We start from the raw sequence: 12,032 nt of genomic DNA on the forward strand, positions 1-12,032 counted from the left end.
CAAGATATTTCCACTTCACAATAACAGCACTTACAGTTGACCGGGGCAGCTCTATCAAGGCTGAAATTTGGCGAACTGACTTGTTGAAAAGGTGGCATCCTATGGCGGGTGTCACGTTTGAAAGTCACTGAGCTCATCAGTAAGCCCATTCTACTGACAATGTTTGTCTATGGAGATTGCATGGAGGTGTGCTCGATTTTATACACCTTGTCGACAACCAGCGTGGCTGAAATAGCAGAATCCACTCATTTGAAGCTGTGTCCACATACTTTTGGTCATGTAGTGTAGAGAGAGAGAGAGAGAGCTAGAAAAACAGATCAGAGAACTCATGTTGGTGTCCATCTTTTTATCCATTAGCCAGAAGGACAGGGACTTATCACCTACCACTGACTATACACATATGCCTATTAGGGGATACATCCACATTTTATTGACGGACACAGTAACAAATCGAGAGCTTGGGACTATAAGGTTCTACTTACAAAAAAATGTATTCTGATAGAAATTGGCTTTAAAGTGCCGAAACCCCAAATGGTTTGAATGGTGTCATTTACAGTATTTTATGTACAGTATGTTATAGGTGGAGAACATTGAACAGAACAAGGCCATGTAAGTGTAACGGATGTGAAATGGCTAGCTAGTTAGCGGTGGTGCGCGCTAATAACGTTTCAATCGATGACGTCACTCGCTCTGAGACCTTGAAGTGGTTCCCCTTGCTCTGCAAAGGCCGCGGCCTTTGTGGAGCGATGGGTAATGATGCTTCGTGGGTGACTGTCGTTGATGTGTGCAGAGGGTCCCTGGTTCGCGCCCGGGTCGGGGGGCGAGGGGACGGTCTAAAGTTATACTGTTACATAAGTAACTCAATTTGGACAAAAATGCAGATAGAACTGTACTAGTCCCCAAGCCTTAATGTAGATGTGGGAAATAGGGCGACTCCAGTCCTCCAGGGCCTGATCGGGGCCTCAGCTTTGCACCAGGCCTCAGCTTTGCACCAGGCCTCAGCTTTGCACCAGACCTCAGCTTTGCACCAGGCCTCAGCTTTGCACCAGGCCTCAGCTTTGCACCAGGCCTCAGCTTTGCACCAGGCCTCAGCTTTGCACCAGGCCCCAGCTAACACACCTGACTCCAACAATCACCTAATCATGATCTTCAGTTTAGAATGCAATTTGATTAAATCAACTGTGTTTGCTAGGGATGGAGAATAAGTGTGACACCTATCATGCCAAATGGGGGGGGGGGGGTAGCCCACCCCTGGACTAGAGGGACAGTACAGAAAGGAAGTGGAGAAACGGAGGATTTGAACCACTGTTTCCAGGGGCGGTCCAGTTCACCAGAGATCTAGAACCGTGTTAAATGAAGGAATAAAGAGTTGTGTTGATGGGTTAACGGTTGCGTTACCTGGTCGTGGCTCTCTGCGTAGGCGATGCAGTTCTCTCCGTATCGTCTGTTTGTCAGAGTGTAGACAATGTTACCCATGTCCCAGGCCTCGTCTGCTAACTCCTTCAGAATCTAGACGTCAACATAAGACAAGAGGAATTACTGAATACATCTTCATAATACACAAGGAGTACAATAGGACTACAGTAGGAAGGGTGGAGACTGGGATTGAACCCCGATCTCCAGTGGGAGACTAGAATATGACTGAAGCTGGGGGTGTAAAGCTTCATAATACACAAGGAGTACAATAGGACTACAGTAGGAAGGGTGGAGACTGGGATTGAACCCCAATCTCCAGTGGGAGACTAGAATATGACTGAAGCTGGGGGTGTTACCACAGGATATCTCTCTCTCTGTCTCACTCTCTCCGTCTCACTCTCTCCGTCTCACTCTCTCCGTCTCACTCTCTCCGTCTCACTCTCTCTGTCTCACTCTCTCTGTCTCACTCTCTCTGTCTCACTCTCTCTGTCTCACTCTCTCTGTCTCACTCTCTCTGTCTCACTCTCTCTCTCTCATGCTGTCTCTCTCATGCTGTCTCTCTCTCTTTGTGTCTCTCTCTCTTTGTGTCTCTCTCTCTTTGTGTCTCTCTCTCTTTGTGTCTCTCTCTCTCTGTCTCTCTCTCTCTCTCTGTCTCTCTCTCTCTCTGTCTCTCTCTCTCTCTGTGTCTCTCTGTCTCTCTCTGTCTCTCTCTCATTCTGTGTCTCTCTGTCTCTCTCTCTCTCTCTCTGTGTCTCTCTTTCTCTGTGTCTCTCTCTGTCGAAGTGCCACCTGAGGAGAGTGGAGTAGCTTCATCTCTAATCCCCCATTGACTTTGGAGGGTTACTGTTCATCAGAGAGCTCATCTGTCTGTCCATACAACACCAGCTAGCTTCAGCACATTCTCACATTATTTTATTTCAGAGAGTCTCCAGGGGAGATGGTGGTACATAATCCAGGGGAGATGGTGGTAGAGTCTCCAGGGGAGATGGTGGTACAGAATCCAGGGGAGATGGTGGTAGAGTCTCCAGGGGAGATGGTGGTAGAGTCTCCAGGGGAGATGGTGGTAGAGTCTCCAGGGGAGATGGTGGTACAGAATCCAGGGGAGATGGTGGTAGAGTCTCCAGGGGAGATGGTGGTAGAGCATCCAGGGGAGATGGTGGTAGAGTCTCCAGGGGAGATGGTGGTAGAGTCTCCAGGGGAGATGGTGGTAGAGCATCCAGGGGAGATGGTGGTAGAGTCTAAAGGGGAGATGGTGGTAGAGGGTCCAGGGGAGATGGTGGTAGAGTCTCCAGGGGAGATGGTGGTAGAGCATACAGGGGAGATGGTGGTAGAGCATACAGGGGAGATGGTGGTAGAGTCTCCAGGGGAGATGGTGGTACAGAATCCAGGGGAGATGGTGGTACAGAATCCAGGGGAGATGGTGGTAGAGTCTCCAGGGGAGATGGTGGTAGAGTCTCCAGGGGAGATGGTGGTAGAGTCTCCAGGGGAGATGGTGGTAGAGTCTCCAGGGGAGATGGTGGTAGAGTCTCCAGGGGAGATGGTGGTAGAGAGTCCAGGGGAGATGGTGGTAGAGTCTCCAGGGGAGATGGTGGTAGAGAATCCAGGGGAGATGGTGGTAGAGAATCCAGGGGAGATGGTGGTAGAGAATCCAGGGGAGATGGTGGTAGAGTCTCCAAGGGAGATGGTGGTAGAGTCTCCAGGGGAGATGGTGGTAGAGAATCCAGGGGAGATGGTGGTAGAGAATCCAGGGGAGATGGTGGTAGAGAATCCAGGGGAGATGGTGGTAGAGAATCCAGGGGAGATGGTGGTAGAGAATCCAGGGGAGATGGTGGTAGAGAATCCAGGGGAGATGGTGGTAGAGAATCCAGGGGAGATGGTGGTAGAGTCTCCAGGGGAGATGGTGGTAGAGCATCCAGGGGAGATGGTGGTAGAGAATCCAGGGGAGATGGTGGTAGAGTCTCCAAGGGAGATGGTGGTAGAGAATCCAGGGGAGATCGCAATTCAAGAGTGACACATTGTTTTCAAGGTTGGACAGGCAAACAGTAAGGCTTATATTAACCCTGCTGTACCAAACTAAATGCTTATATTAACCCCCGCCGTACCAAACTAAATGCTTATATTAACCCCTGCTGTACCAAACTAAATGCTAGGCTTATATTAACATTGCTGTACCAAACTAAATGCTAGGTTTATATTAACCCTGCTGTACCAAACTAAATGCTAGGTTTATATTAACCCCTGCTGTACCAAACTAAATGCTAGGTTTATATTAACCCCCGCTGTACCAAACTAAATGCTAGGCTTATATTAACCCCCGCTGTACCAAACTAAATGCTAGGGTGATATTAACCTCCGCTGTACCAAACTAAATGCTAGGTTTATATTAACCCCTGCTGTACCAAACTAAATGCTAGGTTTATATTAACCCTCGCTGTACCAAACTAAATGCTAGGGTGATATTAACCTCCGCTGTACCAAACTAAATGCTTATATTAACCCCTGCTGTACCAAACTAAATGCTAGGGTGATATTAACCTCCGCTGTACCAAACTAAATGCTAGGGTGATATTAACCCTGCTGTACCAAACTAAATGCTTATATTAACCCCTGCTGTACCAAACTAAATGCTAGGGTGATATTAACCTCCGCTGTACCAAACTAAATGCTAGGGTGATATTAACCCTGCTGTACCAAACTAAATGCTTATATTAACCTCCGCTGTACCAAACTAAATGCTAGGGTGATATTAACCTCCGCTGTACCAAACTAAATGCTAGGTTTATATTAACCCCTGCTGTACCAAACTAAATGCTAGATTTATATTAACCCCTGCTGTACCAAACTAAATGCTAGGGTGATATTAACCTCCGCTGTACCAAACTAAATGCTAGGGTGATATTAACCCCTGCTGTACCAAACTAAATGCTTATATTAACCCCTGCTGTACCAAACTAAATGCTTATATTAACCCCTGCTGTACCAAACTAAATGCTAGGTTTATATTAACCTCCGCTGTACCAAACTAAATGCTAGGCTGGAAGCTAGGATAAATAATATGAGAGTTGAGATAAATACAGGAGATGATTCAGACAGCAACATCATCATGATGATCTCAGTGATAATTCCGATGGAATTATTAGCCGGCATAGGTGTACCTGTGTCGGTAAATACAGCACGATTTAGAATGCTGCTCGTCCAATCAGCATCCAGGATCCAAACAACCCGTTTCATAATAGTCTATTTTTCCATGTCCCCCTCTCTAGATTTATTCTGAACAAAAAATATAAACACAACATGCAACAATTTCAAAGATTTTACTGAGTTTGAGTTCATATAAGGGAATCAGTCAATTGAAATGAATTCATTAGGTCCTTATCTATGGATTACACATGATTGTGCAGGGGCGCTGGGGAGCCAGGCCCAGCCAATCAGAATTCATTTTTCCCCAACAAAAGGGTTTTATTACAGACAGAAGTACTCCTCTGTTTCATCAGCTGTCCAGGTGGCTGGTCTCAGATGATCCAGCAGGTGAAGAAGCCAGATGTGGAGGTCCTGAGCTGGCGTGGCTACACGTGGTCTGCGGTTGTGAGGCTGGTTGGACGTACTGCCAAATTCTTTAAAAAGGACGGAGGCGGTTTATGGTAGAGAAGTTAACATTAAATTATCTGGCAACAGTTCTGCTGGACATTCCTTCAATCACCATGCCAATTGCACGCTCCGTCAAAACTTGAGACATCTGTGGCATTGTGTTGTGTGACAAAACTGCACATTTTAGAGTGGCTTCTTATTGTCCCCAGCACAAGGTGTACCTGTGTAATGATCATGCTGTTTAATCAGCTTCTTGATATGCCACACCTGTCAGGTGGATGGATTATCTTGGCAAAGGAGATATGCTCACTAACATGGATGTAAACATATTTGTACCCAACATTTGAGAGAAATAAGTAAGTAGATTAAACAGCAGTAAAGTACACAACTACACTAAATTAAACTCAACTGCAGTAAAGTATGTAGACTCAACTAAAGTAAAGTAAGTAAACTCAACTACAGTAAAGTAAGTAAACTCAACTACAGTAAAGTAACTAAACTCAACTACAGTAAAGAAAGTAAACTCAACTACAGTAAAGTAAGTAAACTCAACTACAGTAAAGTAAGTCAACTCAACTACAGTAAAGTAAGTCAACTCAACTACAGTAAAGTAAGTCAACTCAACTACAGTAAAGTAAGTCAACTCAACTACAGTAAAGTAAGTAAACTCAACTACAGTAAAGAAAGTAAACTCAACTACAGTAAAGAAAGTAAACTCAACTACAGTAAAGTAAGTCAACTCAACTACAGTAAAGTAAGTCAACTCAACTACAGTAAAGTAAGTCAACTCAACTACAGTAAAGTAAGTAAACTCAACTACAGTAAAGAAAGTAAACTCAACTACAGTAAAGAAAGTAAACTCAACTACAGTAAAGTGAGTAAACTAAACTACAGTAAAGTGAGTAAACTAAACTACAGTAAAGTGAGTAAACTAAACTACAGTAAAGTGAGTAAACTCAACTACAGTAAAGAAAGTAAACTCAACTACAGTAAAGAAAGTAAACTCAACTACAGTAAAGTAAGTCAACTCAACTACAGTAAAGTAAGTCAACTCAACTACAGTAAAGTAAGTCAACTCAACTACAGTAAAGTAAGTCAACTCAACTACAGTAAAGTAAGTCAACTCAACTACAGTAAAGTAAGTCAACTCAACTACAGTAAAGTAAGTCAACTCAACTACAGTAAAGTAAGTCAACTCAACTACAGTAAAGTAAGTCAACTCAACTACAGTAAAGTAAGTCAACTCAACTACAGTAAAGTAAGTAAACTCAACTACAGTAAAGTAAGTAAACTCAACTACAGTAAAGTAAGTAAACTCAACTACAGTAAAGTAAGTCAACTCAACTACAGTAAAGTAAGTCAACTCAACTACAGTAAAGTAAGTCAACTCAACTACAGTAAAGTAAGTCAACTCAACTACAGTAAAGTAAGTCAACTCAACTACAGTAAAGTAAGTCAACTCAACTACAGTAAAGTAAGTCAACTCAACTACAGTAAAGTAAGTCAACTCAACTACAGTAAAGTAAGTCAACTCAACTACAGTAAAGTAAGTCAACTCAACTACAGTAAAGTAAGTCAACTCAACTACAGTAAAGTAAGTCAACTCAACTACAGTAGTAAGTCAACTCAACTACAGTAAAGTAAGTCAACTAAACTACAGTAAAGTAAGTAAACTCAACTACAGTAAAGTGAGTAAACTCAACTACAGTAAAGTAAATAAACTCAACTACAGTAAAGTAAGTAAACTCAACTACAGTAAAGTAAGTCAACTCAACTACAGTAAAGAAAGTCAACTCAACTACAGTAAAGAAAGTCAACTCAACTACAGTAAAGAAAGTAAACTCAACTACAGTAAAGTAAGTAAACTCAACTACAGTAAAGAAAGTAAACTCAACTACAGTAAAGAAAGTAAACTCAACTACAGTAAAGTAAGTAAACTCAACTACAGTAAAGAAAGTAAACTCAACTACAGTAAAGAAATTAAACTCAACTACAGTAAAGTAAGTCAACTCAACTACAGTAAAGTCAGTCAACTCAACTACAGTAAAGTAAGTCAACTCAACTACAGTAAAGAAAGTAAACTCAACTACAGTAAAGAAATTAAACTCAACTACAGTAAAGTAAGTCAACTAAACTACAGTAAAGTCAGTCAACTCAACTACAGTAAAGTAAGTCAACTCAACTACAGTAAAGTAAGTAAACTCAACTACAGTAAAGGAAGTCAACTCAACTACAGTAAAGTAAGTAAACTCAACTACAGTAAAGTAAGTCAACTCAACTGCAGTAAAGTAAGTCAACTCAACTACAGTAAAGTAAGTCAACTCAACTACAGTAAAGTAAGTCAACTCAACTACAGTAAAGTCAGTCAACTCAACTACAGTAAAATAAGTAAACTCAACTACAGTAAAGTAAGTAAACTCAACTACAGTAAAGGAAGTCAACTCAACTACAGTAAAGGAAGTCAACTCAACTACAGTAAAGTAAGTAAACTCAACTGCAGTAAAGTAAGTCAACTCAACTACAGTAAAGTAAGTCAACTCAACTACAGTAAAGTAAGTCAACTCAACTACAGTAAAGTAAGTCAACTCAACTACAGTAAAGTAAGTCAACTCAACTACAGTAAAGTAAGTAAACTCAACTACAGTAAAGTAAGTAAACTCAACTACAGTAAAGGAAGTCAACTCAACTACAGTAAAGTAAGTAAACTCAACTACAGTAAAGTAAGTCAACTCAACTACAGTAAAGTAAGTCAACTCAACTACAGTAGGAGCTGGAAGGCTGGATTAACAGCATGGATTCTCCACTTGTGTGTAAAATTAATACAGTATATATCTGCATGGTGCTGTGATTACTCCTTTTATGACAGTCTACGGCCCACAGTCTACGGCCCACAGCCTACAGTCTACGGCCCACAGTCTACGGCCCACAGTCTACGGCCCACAGTCTACTGTCTACGGCCCACAGTCTACGGCCTACAGTCTACGGCCCACAGTCTACAGGCTATGGCCTACAGTCTACAGGCTACGGCCCAGAGGCTACGGCCTACAGTCTACAGGCTACGGCCCAGAGGCTACGGCCTACAGTCTACAGGCTACGGCCCACAGGCTACGGCCCAGAGGCTACGGCCTACAGTCTACGGCCCACAGTCTACAGGCTACGGCCCACAGTCTACAGGCTACGTCCCACAGTCTACAGGCTACGGCCCACAGTCTACAGGCTACGGCCCACAGGCTACAGGCTACGGCCCACAGTCTACAGGCTACGGCCCAGAGGCTACGGCCTACAGTCTACAGGCTACGGCCCACAGGCTACGGCCCAGAGGCTACGGCCTACAGTCTACAGCCCACAGTCTACAGGCTACGGCCTACAGTCTACAGCCCACAGTCTACAGGCTACGGCCCACAGTCTACAGGCTACGGCCTACAGTCTACGGCCCACAGGCTACGGCCCAGAGGCTACGGCCTACAGTCTACGGCCCAGAGGCTACGGCCCACAGTCTACAGGCTACAGTCTACAGGCTACGGCCCACAGTCTACGGCCTACAGTCTACGGCCCACAGGCTACGGCCCACAGGCTACGGCCCAGAGGCTACGGCCTACAGTCTACAGGCTACGACCCACAGTCTACGGCCTACAGTCTACGGCCCACAGTCTACAGGCTACGGCCCACAGGCTACGGCCCAGAGGCTACGGCCTACAGTCCACAGTCTGACTGAGGCTGTGTCAATCTGCTTTGTGTGTGTCTGTGTGTGCTTGGAGGGGGGGGGGGGGGGGGGGGGGGTATGCTGTGTCGTCCTGCTCTGTTTGTGCGTGTGTGTGGGTGGTTGGGGGATTTTGGCCATGCTGTGAAGCTGTACTATACATCTACCCAGCCTTTTATCTTGGAGTCAAACTTTACTTTATTTAGTAAAAGGAGATGTGTAGAGAGTTGAAGAGCGTGACAGGGAAACTGTGTGTAGCCTCTTACATGCTGTGAGTGTGTCTGTATCCTCACACACATTGTTAATGTACTCTGCCTCTCTCAGCACAGTGGGTTTACCCCTCTCTCTCTCTCACACACACACACACACACACACACACACACACACACACACACACACACACACACACACACACACACACACACACACACACACACACACACACACACACACACACACACACACACACACACACACACCTCCCCCTCCCACCACACATACACAATACCAACTGTTCTCAGCCTAGTCTGACCTTCCTTAGTAATGCTTGGCTAGCTGGCCAGTCAGTCAGTTGTGTGTGTGCGTGTCAGTTAGTCAGCATGCTGTATACCACTTCGCTAGCTACCACTGAGACCCAGCGCTGCGTGTCCATCGGTCTGCTAACCTTAACGTTCTGCTGGATTAGTCAGGCCCTGCCTGCCGCTGGAGACGCCACTGCTTCAAACATGGACGCGCTAGTTCAATATTCATCTGGAGAGGGAGTACTTTCTGGTTGCAATTTTTTCAGAATAATTTTTGTTTGGTCCCCCGAGGAGAGGCCGTGGATGGTCTGGCTGGAGGAAAGTGAACGATGCGCACCGTGTTAATTCATGCATTTTATCAGCGCTGGGAAGTGTTCATGTGTGTTCTAGAACGCAGATAGAGGAAGTGTGTGTTCTATTTCTGAACGCAGATACAGGAAGTGTGTGTTCTATTTCTGAAAGCAGATACAGGAAGTGTGTGTTCTATTTCTGAACGCAGATACAGGATGTGTGTGTTCTATTTCTGAACGCAGATACAGGATGTGTGTGTTCTATTTCTGAACGTAGATACAGGAAGTGTGTGTTCTATTTCTGAACGTAGATACAGGATGTGTGTGTTCTATTTCTGAACGTAGATACAGGAAGTGTGTGTTCTATTTCTGAACGCAGATACAGGAAGTGTGTGTTCTATTTCTGAACGCAGATACAGGAAGTGTGTGTTCTATTTCTGAACGTAGATACAGGAAGTGTGTGTTCTATTTCTGAACGCAGATACAGGAAGTGTGTGTTCTATTTCTGAACGTAGATACAGGATGTGTGTGTTCTATTTCTGAACGCAGATACAGGAAGTGTGTGTTCTATTTCTGAACGCAGATAGAGGAAGTGTGTGTTCTATTTCTGAACGCAGATAGAGGAAGTGTGTGTTCTATTTCTGAACGCAGATACAGGATGTGTGTGTTCTATTTCTGAACGCAGATACAGGAAGTGTGTGTTCTATTTCTGAACGCAGATAGAGGAAGTGTGTGTTCTATTTCTGAACGCAGATACAGGATGTGTGTGTTCTATTTCTGAACGCAGATAGAGAGGTCCTATGAGGCCAGCTGAATGTAGATAGAGAGGTCCTTTGATGCCAGCTGAATGTAGATAGAGAGGTCCTTTGATGCCAGCTGAATGTAGATAGAGAGGTCCTTTGATGCCAGCTGAATGTAGATAGAGAGGTCCTTTGATGCCAGCTGAATGTAGATAGAGAGGTCCTTTGATGCCAGCTGAATGTAGGTAGAGAGGTCCTTTGGTGCCAGCTGAATGTAGATAGAGAGGTCCTTTGATGCCAGCTGAATGTAGATAGAGGTCCTATGAGGCCAGCTGAATGTAGATAGAGAGGTCCTTTCAGGCCAGCTGAATGTAGATAGAGGTCCTATGAGGCCAGCTGAATGTAGATAGAGAGGTCCTTTGATGCCAGCTGAATGTAGATAGAGGTCCTATGAGGTAGAAGCCCCTCAGTGATACGAATGGGCAGGGGTAGAGGCCCCTCAGTGATACGAATGGGCAGGGGTAGAGGCCCCTCAGTGATACGAATGGGCAGGGGTAGAGGCCCCTCAGTGATACGAATGGGCAGGGGTAGAGGCCCCTCAGTGATACGAATGGGCAGGGGTAGAGGCCCCTCAGTGATACGAATGGGCAGGGGTAGAGACCCCTCAGTGATACGAATGGGCAGGGGTAGAGGCCCCTCAGTGATACGAATGGGCAGGGGTAGAGGCCCCTCAGTGATACGAATGGGCAGGGGTAGAGGCCCCTCAGTGATACGAATGGGCAGGGGCAGAGGCCCCTCAGTGATATGAATGGGCAGAGGCCCCTCAGTGATATGAATGGGCAGAGGCCCCTCAGTGATATGAATGGGCAGAGGCCCCAAAGGTGATATGAATGGGCAGAGGCCCCTCAGTGATATGAATGGGCAGAGGCCCCTCAGTGATACGTGTGTACATCTGTCTGTGTGTGTTCTGTTGTAGAGTGCTATGTGTGTTCTTCCAAAACATCTCTCCAGTCCCCTAGTTCCTCAGGCTGGTCCTCCTGCATTGCTGGAGAACATCTCTCCAGTCCCCTGGCTCCTCAGGCTGGGCCTCCTGCACTGCTGGAGAACATCTCTCCAGTCCCCTGGTTCCTCAGGCTGGGCCTCCTGCATTGCTGGACAACATCTCTCCAGTCCCCTGGTTACTCAGGCTGGGCCTCCTGCGTTGTTGGAGAACATCTCTCCAGTCCCCTGGCTCCTCGGGCTGGGCCTCCTGCACTGCTGGAGAACATCTCTCCAGTCCCCTGGCTCCTCCAGCTGGGCCTCCTGCATTGCTGGAGAACATCTCTCCAGTCCCCTGGTTCCTCAGGATGGGCCTCCTGCATTGCTGGAGAACATCTCTCCAGTCCCCTGGCTCCTCAGGCTGGGCCTCCTGCATTTCTGGAGAACATCTCTCCAGTCCCCTGGCTCTTCCAGCTGGGCCTCCTGCATTGCTGGAGAACATCTCTCCAGTCCCCTGGTTCCTCAGGATGGGCCTCCTGCATTGCTGGAGAACATCTCTCCAGTCCCCTGGCTCCTCGGGCTGGGCCTCCTGCACTGCTGGAGAACATCTCTCCAGTCCCCTGGCTCCTCAGGCTGGGCCTCCTGCATTGCTGGAGAACATCTCTCCAGTCCCCTGGCTCCTCAGGCTGGGCCTCCTGCATTGCTGGAGAACATCTCTCCAGTTCCCTGGCTCCTCCAGCTGGGCCTCCTGCTTCTGTGTGTGCACGCTCCATCGCCAGTCTGACTGATTGATATGACT

The 12,032-nt window shown here is 46.0% G+C and overlaps 1 protein-coding gene across 1 annotated transcript in view; it reads right to left on the minus strand.

Annotated features, from left to right (window-relative positions):
* Positions 1-12,032, minus strand: part of LOC129822492 (1,4-alpha-glucan-branching enzyme-like) — a 355,318-nt gene that overhangs the window by 112,220 nt on the left and 231,066 nt on the right. The window contains exon 11 of the mRNA XM_055880812.1: positions 1,399-1,509. Within this exon, the coding sequence (XP_055736787.1) occupies positions 1,399-1,509 (111 nt within the window). The remainder of the gene's footprint in view (positions 1-1,398; positions 1,510-12,032) is intronic.

This window comes from Salvelinus fontinalis, chromosome 24 (genome assembly GCF_029448725.1).
Source record: "Salvelinus fontinalis isolate EN_2023a chromosome 24, ASM2944872v1, whole genome shotgun sequence".
NCBI classification, from domain to species: Eukaryota; Metazoa; Chordata; class Actinopteri; order Salmoniformes; family Salmonidae; genus Salvelinus; species Salvelinus fontinalis.